The sequence below is a fragment of the Grammomys surdaster genome, unplaced genomic scaffold (assembly GCF_004785775.1).
Source record: "Grammomys surdaster isolate TR1022 unplaced genomic scaffold, NIH_TR_1.0 213, whole genome shotgun sequence".
Taxonomy (NCBI): Eukaryota; Metazoa; Chordata; class Mammalia; order Rodentia; family Muridae; genus Grammomys; species Grammomys surdaster.
In genome coordinates, this window is record NW_021604658.1 from 3,417,637 (window position 1) to 3,442,522 (window position 24,886).

At 37.7% G+C, this 24,886-nt stretch overlaps 1 protein-coding gene across 1 annotated transcript in view; it reads right to left on the reverse strand.

The window, feature by feature from the left end:
- Positions 1-24,886, reverse strand: part of Cltc (clathrin heavy chain) — a 63,087-nt gene that overhangs the window by 25,040 nt on the left and 13,161 nt on the right. Inside the window, exons 2-13 of the mRNA XM_028772274.1 lie at positions 17,691-17,898; positions 14,001-14,269; positions 13,335-13,496; positions 11,591-11,704; positions 11,093-11,266; positions 7,992-8,189; positions 6,523-6,723; positions 3,774-3,926; positions 3,202-3,324; positions 1,725-1,862; positions 852-1,016; positions 570-750 (exon numbers count right to left, since the gene is read on the reverse strand). Coding sequence (XP_028628107.1) covers positions 570-750; positions 852-1,016; positions 1,725-1,862; positions 3,202-3,324; positions 3,774-3,926; positions 6,523-6,723; positions 7,992-8,189; positions 11,093-11,266; positions 11,591-11,704; positions 13,335-13,496; positions 14,001-14,269; positions 17,691-17,898 — 2,086 coding nt within the window. The remainder of the gene's footprint in view (positions 1-569; positions 751-851; positions 1,017-1,724; positions 1,863-3,201; positions 3,325-3,773; positions 3,927-6,522; positions 6,724-7,991; positions 8,190-11,092; positions 11,267-11,590; positions 11,705-13,334; positions 13,497-14,000; positions 14,270-17,690; positions 17,899-24,886) is intronic.

A 24,886-nucleotide genomic window follows, 5' to 3' on the forward strand; every position in this document is an offset into this window, starting at 1 on the left:
AGAGAGAGAGAGAGAGAGAGAGAGAGAGAGAGAGAGAGAGAGAGAGATACACAGAGAGAAAGTTAAGAAGGGACCAGGGTCGAGCTAGTGATCCTAAGAGCCACCTAACAAGTGATGAGCCCAGCACACTCTGTGGGACTGGTGCTACTATGACGTAATGGGTGCTAAGTAGGTGCGTACACAGGGCATCTGCCACACAGTAAGCAGTCACCCACGAGAAGCACCTCCAGGACCAAGGCAGAGAAGCACTGCTGGGCTACTTACTGAGGCACAAAATGCCCTTCTGAGAAATGTTCACTATGACAAGAGTCAGAGTTGTGCTTGCAATATTACTGTAATTAGTCATCAGTATTTTCATCTTATGCAACTAACACAAAGACAATGCATTTCTTATCCCAAATTTCTGCCTTTAGTTCATAAAATATCCAAGCAAATGTTCTTCTACACTGTTTATCTCTAGGATCCCATGCTCAGAGAACATGTCCCATAAAAATGTTTTTCAGAAAGACAATCTCCAACAGTTTGATTATAAGTGCCTCTCTTGTACCAGTTCTGACATTCCTAATTACCTTCAAAACTCTTGAATGATTCAAAGAGTTCAATCAGAGACTGAGTTGACAGCTGTTCGTGATATTTAGAAGCCACTTGAACACAGATCTGTAGATTTTGACGAATATTAGCAGACAGCATGGCTCTGAGACATTCTAGGGAATCTTCAACTGATAGGGACCCAAAGTAATTCACTAACCACTAGAGGAGGAAAAAAAACAAACAAACAAATAAATAACTTACTATCACCCAGTACAAACACACTGACTAATCACAACTAACAGGTAAGAAAAAAAGAATACCTCAGGGTTAAGAAGATGGGTATGAACAACTGCACGTTTTATATCATATAAATCAGTGAAGTGTTCTAACGCACGCTGCAGCAGGCCTGCCTTCTCACACAGCTGAGCGATATGAGCCCGGTCATAGTGGGTAAACATCTGATTCCCGAGAATGGCATCTGCAACCTAGAAAACCACAAACAGGATGAGCTTGTTTTTCCTTCTCCTTTACTTCAGCATACACCAATAACCAAAAAATACATTAAGATTGAATACTGAGGGCTTAAGAGATGGCTCAGCCATTAAAGGCTAGGCTCACAACCAAAAATAAAAGATTGAATACTGGAAAAAATAAGTATGAAGTATCAAAAAGTACTAGCTAAATTTTCTTAGGAAATAAACATCTCAAAACTCTGAGTGACGATGTGTAACCGTCTGCATCATCAACCACAAAAACAGGATTGGAGGCAAGACTAAAAAGCAGGGCAACTCTGCTGGCTACATTTTTTGTCAACTTGACACAGCCAACGGTCATCTTGGAAGTGTAAATTTGACCTCAAATTCGAAAATGCTCTTAAACAGACTGCTTATAGGCAAGTCTGTAGGGCCTTTTCTTGACTAAAGATGGGAGGGGGTAAAGCCCACCAGGAAAAACACCATCCTTGGACAGGTAGTCCTGGGTTACAAAAAACAGGCTGAGCAACCCAGTAAGCAGTGTTCCTCCATGGCCCCTGCACCTCAGTCCCTGCCTCCAGGTTCCTACTCCTGACCTCCCTAAGTGATGGAGTGAAGGATTTTAAGGAGAAATAAACCATTCCCCCACCTCCCCAAGTTACTGCTGGTCATGGTGCTTCTCACAGAAGTAGAAATCCTAACTAAGACAACAACACATACTTGAGGTGCGTGCATAAGATTCATCTCAAGCAATCGCGTCTGCAAGGGACCTTCAGAGGGGCGATTATTCTTCAAAGCATCAAGTAAGAAGGCAGTACATTGTTGGATTAGATTGTATTCCATAAAGACATCCACAATCTATTAAAAGAGAAAAATCAGATATAAGATACTACTGAAGGGGGAGGAGCTGTAAGACCAAAAGGGTGATCAGTGTGGGGGGAAAATATAAATGTGCATATATGAAAGCCATTTGTTAAAACTACTTTTACATTAATAAAAATTAATATAAAAATTCCCAACTATTGACATTGTATATATAATATTAACATGATTTTTCATAAAAATGCAAAGAACAAGTATGAGTTTTACCATTTTTTTGATATTAACTTATTTTTTAGGTGTGAGTATATCACATATACTTTGAGTTTTGCATGCAGGTATGCATCTATTTCACATGCATGCCTGGTGTTCACATAGGCCCAAGAAAGACAACATAGCCAGTGGAACTAGAATTAAGGATATCTGTCAGCCACCATGTGGGTGCTGGGAATCAAACCGGGGTCTCCTGTAACAACAGGGCTCTAAACTGCTGAGCCATCTAGCTAAACCCTGAACACCAGATTTAAAGAATATTATTTAGACAACCTAGCCTCATATTTAAATTGCCAGAGAAACCAGGTACATGGGTACACCAGCTCACACTTATCAATAGCAGTATTCAGGAAGCAGCAGTAAGAAGTTCCAGACAAGCCTGGTCTACATATGAATTCCAAGATTAGAGAGCTAAATAATGAGACTCTATCAAAACAAACTAAAACTAAAGTTACTGAAAATTCAGTTTTCTTAGTTAGTTTTTAAAACCGAAAGGATAGACATATGAAAAACTGACCTACACATTCTCTATGTCCCTCCTCCCCACCAGGGGAGGACCCACTGCTTGTGTTTTATCATTCATATGTATCATTTCTTGGCTTTTTGGCCAAGATAAAGTATTTCATTTTCACATATCCTTCCCTAATGCAAATGGTATTTGTTTTGTTTCAAAACAGTAAATACTATTTACTATTACTATTTACTAAAAAACAAAAAAACAAACAAAAAAAAAAACCAGTTTTCTGTGACAAGAATTAAGTGAATAGCTCAGTGGATAGAAGCAATTGTATGCAAGCTGACTACCTGATACAACCAGGCTGCAAAAAGTGCTCTTTCAAGTTGTGCTCTGACCTCCGCACAAAAGCCATGGTGCATCTCTGCCTGTATTAATATTTATCATTTAACAACGATTTATTGATGGTATCTTGCTCCCTATTCTTTTGCAATATGCTGTGGTAAGATATTCAGGGTTTATCCATGCAAGCATACACAAATACAATTTCTGTCAGGTCAAAGTTTAGTTTATTTTTCTGAAAAGTTTGTAAAACTCAAGACTCCCCACAATCTCTTAACTCCATGAAGTAGAGTTTTAAGATGCCATTACCTGTGTGATATCAGCAAGAGGCTCTTCATCCTGAACTAACATTTGAGCAAACTGCTGTCCTTGGTCTGGGCTGATCCGCATGACATTCCTTAGGAGAAAGATCCAGTCTGGCGTGTATCCAACCTACAAAGAGACAAAGACTTCAATGCCACAAAGTTTCATTTTTAAAGCACTAAAGGTCTTTTCTATAATAAAATATTATTAACAGAGAACTACTGGTGGCTATAAAACTGTATTTATACTATAAGACATTCAATTAGACCACTGTGATGACATACTTGCTAGAAGATAATTATATTACTTCTTGTCAATGAATGACAATTTCAAAAACTGAACTAACACATGTTTAACATGTTTTCCACAATCTTAAAATTGTAGTTGCTTTCAGGAATTAACACTAAGTATGAACTCTACATATAATAGTTAAGAAGGAACTTTCTACGCTTTTCCAAGTAGTTCAAAGTTTAAAGAAATTGACCAATAAAAAAATAATCAAGTTAAGGCCAATTTTTGGTTTTTTGTTTGTTTCTTTTTAATAAACTTGTGTTGATAATTTTTCCCACAGAACTCACTTTTTTAGCATATAAAACAATCTTCTGGACTTGACCTGTCTCTGCAAAGCACTGGATGACTTTATTAGGGACATTGGCCCTGAGGTACACACTCAGTGCTAATGTTGGGTCCACAGATTTTACGAGATCACCCAGTTCTTCAGAACATTCCAGCTGCCAAAGGAAAAAGAATTTTGTTAGTGACCCATCAGCTTTTTAAAGCCAAGTAGTTGATACCATTTCTCTATAAGTATAACTCATATAGAAGATACTCATTTTCCAAAACGATAAATATACAGGGTTTGTGACTGGTAAAAATCAGAATACTATAATCACAGTAATGATGCTGTATAATTCTCCAGAACTACTCCTTAAACAAGGATTTTACTTTGCCCTACTGAAATTTTGCTTTTAGGTATTTCCTATTACCTTGTTAAGAATGTACATTTTCTTTATAGTAGAATCTTATACATTTAACTAAGCTATTCAAATATTACAGCTATGTTTTCAACTTTTCAAAAATAATATCACTGGTTTTTCTATTTGTGTGTGTGCCCACAGAGAGCAGAAGAGGACATCAGATCCCCTGGAGCTAGAGTTGGAGGTGACTGTGAGCCATATGATACGGGTGCTAGAAACTGAACTCAGGTCCTCTAGAAGAGTAATAGAGGCCCTGAACTAATAAGCTATCTCTTCAGTCCCCTGATAATACAACTTTTGAGGCAGTATTGTCAATAAAAATCAACAATGCCAGTTGGCCTGTAATACTGACATTTGGGAAGCTAAGGAAGGAATGCCAATGACCCTCTACTTACACGAGGGTTATTTTTAAACTATAGGGATAATTTTTAAACTAGGATACACCTTTTACAATTCAAGATCCCTAAGATTGGTCATTTATCTTTGTTTTTTAACTTTAGGATTTGAGGCGGTTAGGCAGCACACTAAATTACAAAGCCAAATAGATACAAAGTTTACAATTTCCAGGTAGTAGACAGCAGATAGCTCTTCAAATCAGCTTCCTAAGAGTTCTGCTTTGCATGATTTTTCTGTTTTTCATTTTTGCAGTTTTGGGAATTGAACTTATGGCTTTATATATCCTAAATAAATTAGTCCTATATCACTAACCCACACTCCCAGTCCAATTTTCTACTTTATTCTTTTTTCTTTCCTTTCTTTTGGAGAGGGGAACAGGAACAAAATCTCAATATGTAAACCATGCTGGCCTCAAACTCAGTCAGCCTGCCTCTGCCTCTAAAGTGCTAATTACATACACTGTATGGGTTTATGTACATATACATACATGAATGACAGAGACTACAGAGGTCAGATTCCTCTGGAAGTTATAGGCAGCAGTAAGCTCCCTGACATTTGTGCTGGGAATTTAACTTAAATCCTCTGCAAGAACAGTATGTATTCTTAACCACTGAGCCATCTCTTGAGTCCCAGTGGTAACTTTCTAAAAAGAATAGCCCTTATAAGCCCATGTGTTCAAAGAAGTTCTGTCATTCTACACGTTTTGCCTGAATATGCTAATGGACAATGAATGAACCTTACTACAAATGAGCCATGATGACTACTAACAAAATAATTTTGTTGTAATAATATTTTAAAGATTAATACCCTATTATATAGGTCATCTCAGTTATCCTGGCCGTTCCCATCCTGTTATCTTATTCAATTAGAACAGCTTTCAAAAATGTTAGCCTGCAGAGAAACCATGTCTCAAAAAAAAAAAAAAAAAAAAGTTAGCCTGGCTATTCTTTAGAAGAGAATGGTATGTGTTAAGTCTTTTAAGTCTGAAGTACTGTCCTCTAGTACTCTGTGACAAGACTGGCAGAAGACAGGCTAAGAAACAGAAACAGGAACTTAAGACTCCAGAATGTACCAATGCCACCAACACATACTGATGTTGAAAGGTTTAATATCTTGGTGAGTAATCACTCCAAGAGTGTTACCTCAGTCCTGACAGTGGCATAAAACATGGCAACTCAAACTTTTACTTTAGGCAGGAAGGCTTTCTTGTGTAATTGTATAAAAAGAATAATTCTAAATTGCTTTAAATGTGTTTGTTGACCTACAAATAATATTTATTGCTTGTTTTTCATTCTACATTAAAAAAATGTGCACTACAAAACAGTACAAAGTGCTGAATATAAAAGGTATATTTGACAGCACAGAAAGCTAGTAAATGATACATTTTATATTGAAATATAATACAATATAAAAATAATAAGATATTGTTTACAAAAGACTCCCATTTAAAAACTTTTGAATACTTTTTCACGTTGACACCATTAACGTTCTATGAAATCACTGTCAAACAGAACCTTAGTACATTAAAGACAGCCACCTTGGCTGTCGCACACCCAAGTATGTCTACCAGCATCAAAAGTTACAATGTTGATGACAGTTTATAAATTCTTACAGAGAGAGAGCAAGCAGGAACTACTGGGCATGCATATCAAGGGTGGGATGTGGAAGATCACATGTTAAGCAATGTCAAATACACTGATAAATATACCTGTACAATGAAGGAAGCCTCTCTAATTTTTCCCAAGGCCGAACCAACAGTAACTACTTCTAGTCTAGCAGTTTTAACTACCAAGCAATAGTCCTGGATCATGTATTAAAACGGCAAGGTCGGTTTTTATTTTATTTCCACAAGTGACAAATAACAAATGGAGATACTTTGGTAGAAACCAACAATTTTAACTTGCTAACATGGTATTCAAACAAATAAAAATTATATTAATTAAAATTAATGTACCTTATCTTCTTTCAGCCATTTCTCCAAAAGCTGTTTCCGCCCTTGCTGAAGTACAGGTCTACATAACTCTAAGGACTCATACTTGTTCAGCTGGCCCTGGTCCAAAAGGATTCCAAAATACTGAAGTAAAGGCGACGTTTGACCTGGCTGAGCTGGGACACTCTGGAATCGACGGATGGTATCTGGAGTACGAAGGATTCCCTTTAAGAAAAAGAAAGGTTGAAGATTCCTCAGTGACCCAGTAACACTAACAACCCTCCATGTCCTTAGGTCAATCTGAACCACATGGTTGTCCAATTGTCTCCACATTTCAAACAGTCACCACACAGTGCAAAGATTCAATAAAGGCTGTTACATCTCTGGTTCAATGACACAAAATTATTCAAAATTAGAAAATTTTCAAGGTAATTATGTCAATATGTGAAATAGGCATTAACAGTCTTCCTCGGGAGGCAGAGGCAGGCGGATTTCTGAGTTTGAGGCCAGCCTGGTCTACAGAGTGAGTTCCAGGACAGCCAGGGCTATACAGAGAAACCCTGTCTCAAAAAACCAAAATAAAAAAATAAATAAATAAATAAATAAATAGGAGGATTACAGGCTGGGCAGGTTGTATTTATGTATTTAAGAGTATGTTTGCTGGGCAGTGGTGGCGCACACCTGTAATCCCAGCACTTGGGAGGTAGAGGCAGGCGGATTTCTGAGTTCGAGGCCAGCCTGGTCTACAGAGTGAGTTCCAGGACAGCCTAGGCTATAAAGAGAAACCCCGTCTCGGAAAAAAAAAAAAAAAAAAAAAAAAAAAAGATAACTAAAAAAACACAAGAGTATGTTCATATACACATATGTATATGATCATGATGAAAAGATCATGAATTTGAAAGAAAGTAAAGAGGGGTATATGAGAGGGCTTGAAGGAAAAAGGGGGAAGAGTAAAATGATGTAATTATATTAAAATTTCAAAAAATAATAAAAATAATTTAAAGGCAGAAAAAAGATAAGAACATTCATGAAATAGTAACCACTAGTCATCAAATCAAGTTCAAGAAGTACAAACTTCATAAAACTAGTTAAGAATGCAGGGTGTCAATTCAGTTCAACATAAAGAAGGTAAAAGCTTATGGAAATAAATTCTTCTCATTTTCTGACAACTCTACTCACAACAAGTTCAAGACAATCCATTTATTGAGTAACTGTTCAAATTAAATAGATAGCCATCAATTATGAGCCCAAAGAATTTTTGTATTTTAGTAACTGGACATAACTCCGCCTCCATCAGCTTCAGGTCTAGAGCTCTACACACGCTTCTACGAGTCTGCATTTCACACACCAAACCTAGAGACACTGAGAAGTGATCATCATGTTCTACTCAAGGGAAAGTTAACTGGAAAGTAGTCGTTAATCTTACAGAGCTGGTTCCTAAAGACTATTAAGAACATCTCAAGCACAGCAACATTAATTTCAAAACTATTTACCTTCGGTGCATTAGCAGCCACCTTTGCAGCCTCTGAGTAGTTTCCCTGGGCAAAAAGAGCATTAAATTTCCGGGCAAAGAGTTCTTCAGCACCAGCTAAGTTGTTCCGCACAGCCATTCTCAGAGCCAAATCAGGATTTTGTAGGACATTGGTGATGTAAGGAATTATGTTCTCTTCTTCCACACAAACTGACAGGACCTGCAGGTTAACCATCAGAGAATAGTTGCATTGTGTTAAATCTGTTTAGACTGAGTCACAAGGTAATTGATTATTCTGACACTTGCTTGTTATGCCACCATGGTAATTTGTAGAACCTTCGCTATCAATGGTTACAGCGTGTGGTAAAATTATAGAAGGAGCTCTATGCTGAGCTTTACCTTTAACACCAGCACAGTAGCAGAGAGAAGGAAGCCCTGCAGGCTCCTGTTATCAAATCACACCTAACAACTCATTCTTGACCTTTTTTCCATCAGAGACACAACTAAATAGAGAGACGAGAGCTACTTATTTTTCAAAACCACCTTTGGATGGTGCTAGAAATACAGTTAAACAAAGGTAAGCCCCTTTCCTAAAGAAGACAAGAAACTGAGGCAGCAAGCAGCTTTAAATCAGTTGACAAAAATGTTACAAGGACAGACTCTTCCATTACAGGGACCCAAAGCACCTGAGCCTAGAGCTGAGGTCAGAGACAAAATTGCCTCATCATAAACATATCACTTTTCATCAAAGACTCATTAAATGAAAGATGTTTATGTTTGGGAAGAATATATATACTAACCTGGAGGAAAACCAATAAATGACAAACCACTACAATACTAACCATTTAAGAATTTTAACCATCTAAGAAAATAAAATACTTCATGGTAGAATTTTTTTTTTAAAAATTTCAGTACTATACTCTCACAGAATGAGAAGTACTTGCTAGAAAATATGAAGTTACCAAATATCTCAAATTCAGAACAGCTAATATCAACTGTATGATACCCTACCTAACTGGCTAACTTCCCAGACACCACAATAGATACTTTAACATACGGCCTTCTGATATTAGACATTCAGTTAAGAAGTAGGATGCAAGTAGAATTTGTATCTCTACAGCTGATGGATCCTGTCTTAGGGATAACAGGAAAGAAACCCTATAAAGAGGAGTTTGTCAAATTTGTAACTAAAACAGATTTTTCCCATAGATTTGCTTCTTTTGATAATAAAAAATAAATGCGCCTAACTGGCTCTATACCAAACAGTTCTTCTGAGACAGCATTAAAAAGATTTTGCAATTATACATTGTAGTGCGTTTTTTTGTTGTTGTTGTTTTGTTTTGTGTTTTTGTTTTGGTGATAAAAACTTTTACTTTAAAGATGAAATTGCACATGAAAACTAAAAACAGGTGCTGGAGAGACGGCCTTGAGGCTAAGAGCACTGGGTACTCTTCCAGAATACCACAGTTTGATTCCCAGGATTCACATGGAGGCTTACAACCATATGTTACTCCAGTTCCAGGGGTTCTGATGTCCTCTTCTCATCCCCTCATGTGAAACATGAGGCAAAATACTCAGACATATAAAATACTACAAAACTAAACAGATTCATGCCATTTACTAGACCTAAAAATAATCAAGGTAAATAAAACCAAGTCAATGCACACACAAGTTAGACAACAACCTTTTTATCTTATTATCTTGTTTGTTTTTTATTTTTTGAGATAGGTCTTCACTGCCTTGACTGGCCTACAATGCACAGAAATCTTCCTGTCTCAACCTTCCAAGTGTGGGAATTAAAGGTGTGTACCCATGCTGAATTCTATATAGCAATCTTTTTATATTTACTTAAGTTATACTTATTTAGCATGTGTATATGCACGCACATGCATAAACACACAAACATAACATGTTTATGGAGGTCAGAGGACAACTTGTGGAAGTCAATTCTCTCCTTCTACCACATGAGACCAAGAGATCACACACAGTTCACCATGTCTGCTGACAAGCATGTCTACTACTGAGCCAGCCTGCTAGCCCCCAGTAATCTTTCTAAGTATATTTTATTATGTGTAATTGAGTATTTTGAAATAATGTCACATGATGAATAGCAAATGGTCACAGTAAAGAAAAATAACATCACTTGGTACCTTTTAAAATTACATTTATTTATTATGTGTGTGCACATGTGTGTTCTAGTGTATGTATGAATTTGTTTGTTTGTTGACTGATTGATTGTATGTGTACATATGTGTGTTTGAGTATAGGTATGCCCCTGTCATTTATTTATTGATTGTATGTGTACATATGTGTGTAATGTGTGTTTGAGTATATGTATGCCTCTGTCACAGTGCATATAAGGAATCAGAAGACGACATGCAAGAGTCTCTTTCCTTACAACATCCAAGTTCTAGGGACTGAACTCAGGTCACTTTTACCTGTTGGGCCATCCTAACTGACCCTCACGACAATTTTTGTTTAGCTTTTTGAAGAACAGCTATATTTTATTTCTAAATCCTGGGGACTGAGGAAATGGCTCAATTTATAAAGTGAAAAGATCTTTTCTCAAAAACTCAAGTGTAGGAGAGGCTGGAGAGATGGCTCAGCGAATAAGAGAACTTGTTAGTCTTGCAGAGGATCTTGGTTTGGTTCCCAGCACTCACATGGTAGCTCACTAACCCTCTGTAATGCAGGGAACCTGATGCCCTCTTCTAATCTCCATAGCTACTGCACAAACAGAGTGCACATATGTGCAGTTAAAATACTCAAGACACAAAGTAAATCTTTAGATAGATATCTTTAGAGATAGAAAAATAACAGACACCTCCTATCAACCCCCCCACACTATATATATATATATGTGTGTGTGTGTGTGTGTATATATATATATCCTAATACAATTTTATTAACTTTAATCTTCATATTGAACAGATGTCAAAACCTGTTAATCTTACATATGCTATTTTATTATATTTTATGTCCTTTGACCTTTATCTCACTTCATCTCTTTGCCTTCCCCCAACTAAGAACTCTTTTCTGATATCCAAAATTAACCTTTTGGGAAAAGAAAAAGCACTAATGATAATGTGCTACATAAATGCTTAAGTTTCAAGGTTTCCTTACTTGTCCCTTTCGGTTGACACCTATTATTCCAGCTGTGGCTTCATGAGGTGCAGTAACGAAGATCGTTTCTCCACTGATTCTGTTCATGTAGATGCATGTGCCGGTCTCAAGATCATAGAGGTGAATGTAACCATACTTGGTAATCAAGAACACTACATCATGCTTTTCACTGATCTGAACAGAGAAAATGAACAGTGTCTATAAAACTTTGACATGAATCTTAAAGAAAAACATGCTAAAATAATTTTAAGGTTTCCTTCATTATAGCTTGTTTAAATGTGGGATAGCTCAAGCAAATACATAAAACACAAGAGTATGAATAAAATCTGCAAGACAAATAATTCTGACAACTTAAGATAGCCCAAGTATTACATGAAAGTCAGATATTATTTTACCAAGTTTTATTAATAATTTTTATCTTAGAGTAATTCTTTTAAACATTACTCCTATCAACTGTGAACAGGATATAAAGATGAGATTTTTATTTTGATAAAATACCTGCATTGCAACAGGAAAGTCATTTTGTGCTTCTGGAGGAAAGAAAACATCCACTGCCTTCTTTGGAAAGGGTTGGTTTCCTGTGGGTGGTGTACCAACTTCAATGATATGTAACTGTTAAAAGAAAATAAAATCTATCAACCTAAATCATGTATCACTTGGTCATTGCAAGTATTTTTGAGGCCAAATGAAAACAACCAACTGTCCTATGGTAAGTGAACTATTTGAACATCTATACTGTGGGATGCTTCTCCATAAATTAAAACTGAATGGGGGAAGGATGATCCCAGTCACACATTTTCCTGATTACTTTGGTTTTGAAACAAAGTCTCACAATGTAGCCCAGGATGATCTAGGGAAAAAAAAAAAAAAAATCAGGACTAGGCTGGTCTAGAGCTCAGAGATCTGTGTGCCTGGGATTAAGTGCTGGGATTAAAGGCATGTGTCACCATACCAAGCTACGTACCACTCTTGAATTGGCAAAATTATAGAGGTAGGGAGTGGGTCTGCCTTTGAAGTCATGCTGAGGCTGACAAGATGGCCCAGCTGGTAAAAGCATTTATTGGATAGGCCGACCACCCAAGTTCAATCCCTGGAAGCTATGTAAAAAAGTTGGACAAACCTGGAATTGCAGCACTCTTAGGACTGAATGAAAGGTCCAGACAGAGTATCACTTGCTCCTCTTAAGTGCTAGGATTCAGATGGCTGCAATCTAGTTTTTCATTCTTAAAAACTACTTACTAGGGTGAGTGCGGTGGAGAAATAGAAAATAATGATGAAGTTTGTCTTTTTCTGACTTGGGGACAGAGAGGATAGTAGTCAAGTTCTGGTAGCGAGTACAGCCAGTATTCCATTTTAGAGACAGCAAACAGTTGTTTTCCATGTCTCTCAATGCTAGCATGAAAGCCATGTGACTCTGTCAAAGAGGGAGCTCAGGACATCAGGTTATTTTAAGACTGAGGGAGAGTCTACTCTGGCAGTGAAAATAGCAGCAAACTGAGTCACCAGGCCCCCAGCAGTGCAGGCCTAACAGAAGCACAATTCAGAGATCTACAGCGTGACTTCTGCCTGGAAGCCTGGCTACCACCCATTTTTTTCTTATTTCTCCTTCCCCAAATTTAGTTATACAGCTGTCCTAGCTACTGCTAGGTATCCAATACCTGTCAATAAGCTTTTTATACTCCAATCAACCAGACCTTGTTTCTGCTATCCTCAACTAAGAATTCCAACACAAAATATTTTAACCTGTCGAGGTAATTTCAATACACAGCTCGAGATGAGGCTCTCTAATTTAAGCTGCTGTCCATTCCATCTACCTCAAGTCACCTGGGGAATGTAAAAGGATGAACAGACTTCAACTTGGGCAATACTTAATGAATCAGACTCTTGACATGTACCATACACAGAAACGGGTATTTTAGTAACCCTAATGAGTCTATGCAGAGTAAAGTGAAAGACACAACAAAAAGTGTTTGATAAAGACAAAGAGCTCAGTGGGCACAACGTTCTAAAGGTCTATAATCTCAGCACTCAGAACCTGAGGCAAGAGGACTTTCTTCAAAACCAGCCTAGGTTACACAACAAGACACTGTTAAAAGTAAGAACCACAGATGGCAGAATAGGATTATACATACTGTTTGTCAGGCACCACAAATCTAAATGAAACTAAGGAAGGAAGATGAATATTTCTAGTTTAGATGACAAAGAGCAAAACAGACTCACTAAAATAATTATTGGAACTTACCTTTCCTCCTGCCTGACCTCGCACAGCAAAACAAAATAATGTTGATTCTTCTGCATTTCCTTCCATCTTAAATTGTGCAAAACTAGCTGCATGTCCTTCAATAGGTTGAGAAACTTTCCTATCTACAGAATACAGTTGCATAGCTCCAACCACACGATTTTGCTACAAAGAATTAAAAAAAAAAACAAAAAACCACAACTTTAGAGAACCAATGACCCAGATCTCAAATTCAATTAGTGAAATAGTTACAATAGTTTGTCATCTTCAGCAGTACTTGTTAGTCTCTCATTGTAGATTTGATGCTTCTTAACTTCAAAAGTTTAACTCCAAAATTATCTTATTAAAGATTAATGTGAATAAAACATCTCATCCTGTCATCTCTTTATACCATTTTACTACAACAATACAGATTCACTCTGCAGCACACTGACTCCAAAATAAATTCTAAATCACTCAATTTTTCCTTAATCTGCAAAAATTAAAAACTGATAGGAGTACTCAAATTTCGTAACAGGGTAAAGGTATAAGGCAACAATCATTATTTTTAAAAAGAAAGTCTTTTAAAATAAGTCAAATTCAGTAAAAGTGGGTTTAAAGACTTAAGTGTGTGTTGAACAAAACAGTGCCTTAGATCACTTCTCTTCAGCAAAAACTAACAAGTGTTACCTGTGCAGATATGCCAGTCAGAAGCAACCACTTCTGCTTTGCATCTGTACGGTAATTGATAATTTGGCATCCTGCGAGGCTGGAATGACGATCAAACATTTTCACGGGCTGAGACTCTCCCTCCATACTCCAGTGATAAACTGCATTATCCGTAACAAGGGCAACTGTATTCAAAGAGATCCACTTCCAGAAAGTGACATCGTCAGTCATGGTATGGGCCTTCATTTTACTTTTCATTTCAATGTTAAATATCTGAAGAGTTTTTCCAGCTGAATACAGAATGAAAGATAAAAAAAAATGCAAAGTTTAAAATTAATTAATACCTAGCTAGACTAGCCCTTAAGTTCCAAAAGTGTGATGTTATCCTGGGACTAATAACTATAGGAGTCACATTGCTAGAACTACAGCCACTGAGGAGATTAACAGCTCAGACCAAGCAAACTAATGTACACCTGCACCCTTAGGCAAAACTCTTTATTCCCTCTAATGAACATGATACTATACTATAAACATGACTTCTACAGGATTTTATCTCAAATAAAAATGAGATTCAGGAACAGCTTTCTTACTCATAAAAAAACAAAGCTGTAACTTTCACTGCACACTTAGCTCACACACAAACTAGGGTAGCTGTCTGTATATACGAAAGACAAAGCGAATCTAATAGAGACACAGGAGGAAATATCCACTTTTTAAAATGCAGTCATCTCTCATCCAACTCAATTTTGTGGTAACTGCGTTTTGAAAAGAAGTTGTACTTCAACTTTGCTGGGTCACCATAGTGCATGCTACATTTAACTGGTCTAAGATACAAAGGGAAAATAGAAGTGCTGGAGAAAGGAGAGGGAGACTGGGAGGGTGGTTTCAAATGCTGTTAATATACTAGAGTGAGAACAAAGTTCAAGCTTCATCCAGTTAAGACAGTAAGCGTTTAGTAAAAGGAGGGTGAAATTTGCATTTAATCTTAAAAGTCCAGAGTCAGATACAAGGTCTTATACTTGTCATTTGAAATTTATCGCAGTCAAGAAAGGTGATTTCACTGAAATCAACAGCAGTCAAAGCCCACAGTTATGACTAGGCTATGCAGATTAATCCTCAGAGACTGAGGACAACTCCATTCCTGAGCCACAGAGAAACCTGGCTCCTAAAGGACAAAAGCTGTCAGAGTGGGAGGGTGACAGGGGAAGTGGGAAACAGACAAAGCCTAAGAGCTTTGTACTGCAACCCATCTTACTACACAACAAAGTCTTCTTCTATAAGACAGTGTATGACTCCCATCCCACACAGTTTATAAATCACAACCAGACTGGAGAAATTGTGAAAGTTATAGTCCTGTTTATAAAAAGAAGGCATGAAGTTTAAACTGGCTTCAGAGGGAAGCAGAATTTTTTTTAAGAATTTGTCTTTCTTTACTGCATCCACCAACCTCTAGATAACTAGACTTTTATTCTGTATTACATAAAAGGGGCTGGACTATCTGTAAGTGTCTGGAGAAGAGAACAAGGGATAAAAGCTAATGAAGTAGACAGATAGATACTAAGTATAATACACTATTTTGCAAAGCTTTAATTTCTTTTTAATTATTCTTTTTATAGAACAGGACAATGACTAACACAATCTAATTTAAGGTAACTCACCATCTGCACACATAAGAAAGCATTAAGAAATGTGATAAGATAATAGTAACATTAAAACTCGAAAAGAACTTGGCAAAATTTAACTGATGGCCTTTAAAAAGAGAAGTGTGATGTATGCAAAGCACCCAAACTCAAATTATTTAAGAAGGCTAACAGACATTTTAATACTTTAAAATGTAATGTACTTTTAGATAAAAGCAAAATGTATACTATCCCAAAATATCTGGTCATAGGTAAAAGGTAGAATATCCTTCCTGAGGATGAAATCAATTTTGCCAGACAAACTGTCATGTTGACTGTTTGTTCCCAACCTGCTAGTAAGACACTCCAAAATGTTCCAAAACCTGTGCCATGAAACCAGAAAGTCCAGGCTTCCAATCATTGACTTTCAGATTAATGGTGCTCAAGAATAAAATCTATGCAAAGAACCCAAAGCTAAGTCTTTGAGATGCTCAGCAGGGAAAGGCATGTGCTGCCAAGCCAGCCCCACATGGTAGAAGATGAACAGACTGCCCCAAGTTGTCCTCTGACCTTCACATGTATGCCCTCACAAAGAAACACAAAAAATAAACAAAATGTTCTAAAAAGAATTCTAAAAAATTTCCTCAAAGCCAAAAAAGCTCTCAATACTTCTAGAGCCAAACATTTCTACTAAGAGTTATTCAAGATGTATTTTGAAGATTAAATGGGCTGGGCATGGTGGTGTGTGCCTCTGATCCCAGCACTAGGAAGGCAGATGCAGGTGGATCTTTGTGAATCGGAAGCTAGCCTGGTCTAATAACAAGATCAGGACAGCAGGGCTACAAAACAGAGAGAGCTTGTCTCACCAAAACAAAAACCTGTAACACCAAAGTAAGTCCCCCAAGTTTAAGTGATGTGAAGAAAAGACAGGTTAAAAAGTTCAGCACCTCTAAAAACTCATCCACACTTTTATAAATTACTGGGAAACTGAGTTCTCTTTCCTTTTTTTTTTTTTTTTAAGGTTTTTCAAGATAGGGTTTCTCTGTGTGGTCCTGGCTGTCCTGGAACTCACTCTGTAGACCAGGCTGGCCTCGAACTCAGAAATTCACCTGCCTCTGCCTCCCAAGTGCTGGGATTAAAGGCGTGCGCCACCACCGCCCGGCAAGTTCTCTTTCTTATTATCAAGAAAAATGAAGGCTGAGATATAGCTCCATATTAACCATCTGCACACCTGCCTAGCATGTGTGCAGCATTGGATCCAATCTCTAATTAAAGCACAAAGCAAAGGAGGCAGTTTTAAATGCCATTTCAAATGTCTAGCAGTTTGGCACCTAGACTTCCTTGTAACTTCTAGTCTTCTATTATACCTTCATTCTAAGTTTCAAAGGAAAAGAAAATAGGTTCTCAGATAAAATGAGATTGCTTAACTCTATTTAGATTGATCTGCAGCATTGCTCTCTGTAAAAACAAATTAGTTTGGCTGGGCCTAGCTGCCCACACCTATGATCTCAGCTACTCAAGAGCCTTAGCCAAGAGGATTCCAGGTTCAAAGCCAGGCTGGATGACAAAAGCAAGACTCAACTATTATTATTATTATTTAAAAATAGTGTGCTTGGTATTCACTCACTCTTATTCTCCCCCCAACTCTCTCTAGCCAGTTTAAATTCAAGCCATTTTTAGCACTTGATGATCTAAGTGAAAAGAAACCTAAACTATAGAAAGGCACAGAATGGAGAAGCTGATTGTTACAATAACTTCTGAAATGTTTAGATACTAATATTGTTATGACTTATTACAGAATATTAATTTCATTCCCCTATACAGAAATGCTTTTAGCCTTTTATCATATCAGATATAAAACTTAAATGTATTTATCCTAAAACTTCTCATCATTTCAAGCACATCTATTCTACATTTCAGAGAAACACTCCATGTTTAAATTATGAACACTAGCCAAAGTTCAGGATTAATCCCAACTTTACAGATCTAATTAAATTTATTCAACATATAAAAGAAAAAGTACAAATCAATAATTTTATTTGCATACAACAAACATAAGAATTTTAAGAGACACATCCACAATCCTTTATACCTTTCAGTGCAATCACTTTGCTGGCAGGATTCATGATGGCACTGTCTGCTGAGATTGGTCTTCGAATTGGATTACTCGGATCATTCATATCAATGATCACCACCTGAGCCTGCTCACCCACTTTTTCTCTAATACAGATGAATTTGTCTGACTCCATAGTCAGGGTACTGAAGCCAATGTTTGCTGGGTTGATACCCAGGTTCTGGAGCTGGAAAAAAAAATTAAGATCATGTTACCAAACCTGTAAGTAAAATTTGACATTCACATATTATCATCATTATGAACCCTATTTTATCTATCAATGCAAGACCAACAGTGACAATAATGAAAACATAATAGATCTTCATCTTTTAAAAAATGTGGCATTCAACTGCTGTTGTATAACTGAGAACTACAGAGGTCAGAGATGAATGAAGCTAAAGAACAGAGCAACTGCTGAGGGCTGGCATTTATGGGTCAAGGGGATTTATAAGCATTGTGTTTCTTGGTGAATTTTAAGGACTTTGAACTGCTGAACTTACCCTCTCTTACCCTCATAACATTTAACACAGTTATTTATCCACTGCATTAGGTTTCAGGGTCTGTAGTCTAAGGTAAAGTACTATTTTTAAAGGAGTAAAAGATTGAAAAGGTCAGAATTCTTGAAGAAGCAGACTACTGGCTTGAGCAGACAAAGCTCACACCTGTGCAGAGTTAAAACAAGTTCTATAGGAGGGGCTCTGTCAGACACCTCCTCAGCTAGGCAGGCTCTTCAAGGAGCCACAAGGGTATACACATGTCTTAAGAGAGCTAGAGATACTTAAAAAGTACCACTGAGAGTACAGACTAGGAAAGGCTTGAACAGGGAATAAAGATTATACAGAGACACAAGAAAGAATTGCTTGCTTAACAAACTAAATTTATCTCTTAAGAGTAGGGATCTTGGGGCTGGAGAAATGGCTCTGCTGTTAAAAGCACTCCATGTGTTTCCAAAGTTCCTGAGTTCAATTCCCAGCAACCACATAGTGGCTCAACCATCTATGATGGTAGCTGATGCCCTCTTCTGGCATACAGGTGAATATGCAGATAGGGCACTCATATACATAAATCTTTTAAAGAATCTAGAACTTACAATATAGGTAGAAAGAGCTATCTAATAATTTTAATAGCTGGGTGTGGTAGCACATGCCTTTAATCAAAGCAGAAACTGATCTGAGTCTAAGGCTAGCCTAATCTACAGAGAGTTCTAGGACGGCCAGGCTTACACAAAGAAACTGTCTCTAACAACCCAAAAAAAAAAGAAAAAAAAAAAAAGAAAAAGAAAGAAAGGGAATTTTTTTTTTGCTCTGTATAATAGCAGATGCTACAGTATTTGCTTAATAGACAGTGCCTCTACAGATGGCAAGTCTTTGAAAACCAAAAAGTGTGTGAGTACAGAAGTCACCTGTTACTAGAAAGATCTCTATTAGAATGGGTCACTAATTCTATGGGTAATTAAATCCTTCAAACAAAAAAAATAAACAGTCTGCCTGAAGGGCTGTCCCCCAGCTCTACATTCCCTTCACTGTGCTGAGCAATGTAGGCTCTATCTTAGGGAATTCGTTTGTCAAACTCTTTCCCTAAAAACAGGACACAATCTGAATAAGGTCCAGAATGAGACTAAGACTCTTTTACTTTCACTTCCCTTTAATTCTTCAAATAGTATAAGTATAGCCAGTAATAAAACTCAGTTATAACTCACACAGCACCCAGGGCAAAAAGCCAAGCAGCTACCTAACCATTAATACACACATGACACTAAAGTAGAACATTAACCAGCTTTACAAGCTCAAGATACACTGCAATGCCAGGCAAATACAGAAGCTATAAAACAGGTAACGTATAGCAAATGTGGTTTTAGTACAACACATGAATTGATTTTTACTTAACTTTAGGACTGGAGAAGATGAATGGAAATTGTCCCAGATGTATGAATGGAACATGAGTGGGATTCAAAGGGGTCTTTTCCTTAAATAAACTAAGTAAAATCAAGTTATCTATCTAGTTTCCGAGGAGGAATACACATCTGTTTGTAGACTCTCGAAGGAGTCATGTAGATCTTTTCCTTCTCAATAGTTGCAAAAAGTATTTCAATGGCTCAGGGCTCCTATGGCTAAACACACAAACACAGCACACTAGCTTCTCAATTACTCCACAAGAACGATGACTCTAAGTCTCTACTCGAAGCTTTCACCTACTGCACTTTGGAATTTCAGATACCATTATTTAGTTTCTTTAGTATATGAAAAGTGTAGACTTATATAGAAGTGTCAGCCAAAAAGTAAAATTTAAAAAGTAATATAAGCCGGGCGGTGGTGGCGCACGCCTTTAATCCCAGCACTCAGGAGGCAGAGGCAGGCGGATTTCTGAGTTTGAGGCTAGCCTGGTCTACAGAGTGAGTTCCAGGACAGCCAGGGCTACACAGAGAAATCCTGTCTCTAAAAACAAAAAAAAGAGAGAAAAAAAAAAGTAATATAAGGAGCAAAACACAGTGCCTGACACCTGCAACACCTACACACAAGAGGGTGAGGCAGAAGGATTGCTGAGAGTTTAAGACTAGCCTGGACTATAGAGACCCTGTCTCAAAAAAAAAAAAAAAAAAAAATCAAAACAAGGGGCTGGAGAGACGGTTCTGCATTAAGAGAATTGGCTGTTCTTCTAGAGGACCTGGGTTTGATGCCCAACCTGACATGGCAGCTCACAACCACCTGTCAACTTAAGTTCTAGTGGACCCAATACCCTCTTCTTGTGGGTATCAAAAGTGTGCATGGTACACAGACATATTGCAGGCCAACATCCATCATACACACAACACTTTTTCCATATACATATATATGGATAATGTATATATAATGTATATTTGCATGCCAGGTGGTAGTGGTGCACACCTTTAATCCCAGTATTCAAGAGGCAGAGACAAGTTGATCTCTGAGTTTGAGGCTAGCCTGTTAGAGTGAGTTCCAGAGCAGCCAGGACAACACAGAAATCCTGTCATGAAAAAGAGAACAAAAGAAAAGCGGGGGAGGGAGTGGACGGTAAGGAAACTGTTAAATGGCACTATGTCTATCTTCAGAGAATTTTACTTGTAGGGGAAAAAACAAAGAAGATTTGGTTTTAAAAGAATTGAGTTGCTTGCAATCTATATAATCCTACACTATATTCCTTTCTTACTAGGACAGACCCTACCAAGCATTCGAACCTTTTGTTTTCCTGTCAAAAATGTACTAGCACCAGTCAAGATATTCCATGTGAAACAGACATATACTAATAAGTAATAAAGATGTTTCATGTGAAACAGACATATATTTTTTTAAAAGTGAAAAAAAAAAAATTAGGGCTATATGTGGTGGTGCATGGCTTAAATCCCAGCACTCGGGAGGTAGAGGCAAGCAGATCTCTGAGTCCCAGGCCAGCCTGAACAAGTAAAAAACTCAGGAAATGAACAGAACAGAACAGAAAGAGAAAAGAGAGAAAAGGAAAGAGGAAAGGAAAAATGAAAGAGGAACAGAATGGAAAAGAAGGGAAGAAAGCAGGAAAAAGAACTGTGTAGTCTGGCTGAAACTGACATCACCAAGGGAAGGGAGTTTGGCATAGAATAGAATATTCAGAGACTAGTCAGGATAATAAGGGGTTTAGTCTAGTCTCATGGAGCAGAGGTAAGGGCATTTTTGTAAGAAAAGGAGATTACTGGTAATGGGAAATCCATTATAAACTGAAGAAGGAATCACATAACTAAATACTTTAAGGGTAAAGGTGAAAGGACTTGAAAATACTCAAAGTATCTGGGTTTGGTAGCTTCTACCTGTAATCCTACTTACTTAGAAGGTAAGGCAGAAGGATCCTAAGTATAAGGCCAACCTAGGCTATATTACAAGACTCTCAACTCGGGAAGAAAAAAGAGACAGAAAAGAGCAAGAACAAGAGAGCAAGAATAAGCCGGGTGGTGGTGGTGCACGCCTTTAATCCCAGCACTTGAGAGGCAGAGGCAGGTGGATTTCTGAGTTCCAGGCCAGCCTGGTCTACAGAGTGAGTTCCAGGATAGCCCGGGCTATACAGAGAAACCCTGTCTCAAAGAACCAGAAAAACCAAAAAAAAAAAAAAAAAAAAAAGAAAGAGAGAGAGCAAGAATAAGAGTGTGTGCACATGTGCGCATGCGTGTGTGCGTGTGTGTGCGTGTGTGTGTGTGTGTGTGTAGCATGCGAACTAAATTGAAACTAAAATGATTAAGTATGTTTAAAATATACTTAAGCAATGACCATTTGTACAAGTAAACAAGAAACTGCTCTTTCCTAGAAAGTCTTTTCTAGATGTCAGCAAAGGACAGGGACCTAAGGATCCTATTAGTTAACAGAAAGGTGACTTGCCTATACCTCTATAAAGGTTGGCAAGTTCTTTTCCCTTCCTGGTATTACTTGAGGCAAATGCCAAGGTTATTCACCAATTCTGCTATTTTCCTGCAATATAGGCAAACAGAAAAATACCCTGCCGGAGCCGGGCAGTGGTGGCGCATGCCTTTAATCCCAGCACTTCGGAGGCACAGGCAGGCGGATTTCTGAGTTCCAGGCCAGCCTGGTCTACAGAGTGAGTTCCAGGACAGCCAGGGCTACACAGAGAAACCCTGTCTCGAAAAAAAAAAAAAAAAAAAAAAAAAAGAAAACCCAAGAGGAAAAAACCCTTTGCTTTATGATCTCTTGATTTCAATTTGGATCAAATTGAAGACAGAAGGCACTCTAGTCTAAGACTCTGTAGCAATACAATATTATTCCAACTTTTCCATACTCTAAATTACAGTGAATTTTAAATTTTGATTATAAAGTTCAAGTAGCATCTAAAATTAATTGCTTTTCTGGATTCCTCTTAAAGAGCCCAAATGTCTAATGTAACCCTAGTTTTTCCACTAAGGTAAATAAACTTCCACTAAAGTGGATCTGTGTATTTTTCCTTCCTCTCAAACATGTGGAATGACAGTACCTATTCTCAGAGCTGTGAGGATTTAATGTGAAACGCTAAAAACAATGCCCAACCCCATCAGGTCTTCATAGACACTGTAACTAACTGCACACAGCAGAAATGTGGGCTCGGCTCAAGTCAACCGTCTTTCACTGCCCTTCATTATCTGCTTCATTCAGCTGCCGAGCTCCTGGGTGTGAGGTTCATTTCACTACACCGATAACAGTTAGTAGGCTCTCAGAAACTTACCCAAGACCCTGAAATTCTTTCTTTCCCGCTCATTTGTTTCTTTAAGACAATCTTGCTATGCAGGCCTAGGAGCTCTACAACATACTATCTACTCTAGATTAGCCTTGAACGGACAGTGAGCAACAGGGATACTTCTTCCTCAGGGCAGAATTCAAGGGTATGCTACCACGTCTGTCTTTCTTTCTTTCTTTCCTTCCTTCCTTCCTTTCTTTCTTTCTTCCTTTTGAGAAAGAAACTATACTTAAGGCTTGTAATTCTGCTCTTTATTATGCTAATTAAATTTCAAAGAAAAGAATCTACAAAGCCATGCCACGTATTCCTGAAAAGTAACACGATTTCACATTTTACTAACATCTGTGATGAAAAAGGAATCTGGGGGCAGCATCTGGTTCTATCTGTGCCTATGCAAGGCAAGCCTATGTAAGGCAGGGAGCACATAGTGGCCATGGAATACTTTCACCAAAGATATATTCCTGGACAATCTATAAGGGCTCCCAGACTGCCTGCCCTTGAGGAATCAAACTGGGGCCAGGACCAAAGTCTTTTTGATAAAGCACTGGGACTACATACCAGCCCATCTAGACAGGCTTCCTTCCCAAGGCACAGATCATCCCAACATGGAAAGACAGCCCACCCGCCCTCCCTCCCGCCTTCCCTTTTGACCCATTTTCCTTCTTCCAATAAAATAATATGAATAAGTTCTTTCAATAAAATAAATGAATGAGAAAAAAAAAGGAATCTGGTAAAGCTAACGTCATTCAAGTAGACAACTATAGTAAATTTCATAATTTAAAAAAATGAAGTGGCATCAAAATTAATTGCCAGATTCTTCCTAAAGAGTCCAAATGTCTGGATGCGGCCCTAGTTTTTTCCACTAAAATTAACCATAAACAAGTTAATAATCTGTGTATTGCTTCATCTTAAACATTTGGGTTTTTTTTTTTTTTTTTTGGTTTTTCGAGACAGGGTTTCTCTGTGTAGCCCTGGCTGTCCTTGAACTCACTCTGTAGACCAGGCTGGCCTGGAACTCAGAAATCCGCCTGCCTGTGCCTCCCAAGTGCTGGGATTAAAGGCGTGCGCCACCACTGCCTGGCCATCTTAAACATTTGGAATGACACCACCTACGAAAATTCTTGTTGTAAGGATTTAATATGAAATGCTAAAACTAACATGAGGTTGGTTTCAAAAGCTGCTTTCTTCCTAAAACACAGAAGAAAAGAAAATTTGTGAAGCAGAAATCCCAGCTATGACTTTTATCAAGACACACAATGAGTCTAACTGAAAGCAACTCCTTTCTATCACTTTAAAGACACCCTGCCCAAATTAGACAACCCAACCTATTTGATGGCCCAAAACTGAGGGACATTTCACAAAATTATATATAACTGTACCTTTCCAAAAATGCCTTGACTACAGCACATTCTAGATTTAAAACTCACCTTGTTGGAGTTATCTTTTGATACGGTCAACATCACTGCAGTAACTGGCTAACGCTGAGTGAGACCTGAGATAACCATGTTAAGTCACAACTTTCTAGTAACTATAGCTTAGTTTTGAAAAATGTAGCTATATATTTGTTTTAAGAAACACTATAGGGTATACTGTGAAGTAAGTATCACATCTGCCAATCACTGTTAAGTAGTTAAGAAGTACACTTCATCAGAAAGAATACAAGTCAAATGAAATAAAAGAGTTAACAGGCTGCTGAGGAGGAGGTCCATGTTTGTGACTGCAGCCCCTAGGAGGCTAAGGCAAAAGGATCACAAGCTTCCAGCCATCTTAAATTTCCAACGTCCTCCCTCCCCACAAAAGCTAATATTTGATAGGCATGGATAAAACCTAGACCTGAAAATTCTGTTCTAAATCGAAATTTATGCAGAAATGTTTTTTAAAACTTTAGACAAACTAAAAGCAACACAAAGATGTGGATGAGATCGAGATTTAAACAAACCAAATACCAGGTGGTGGCAGACATTTGG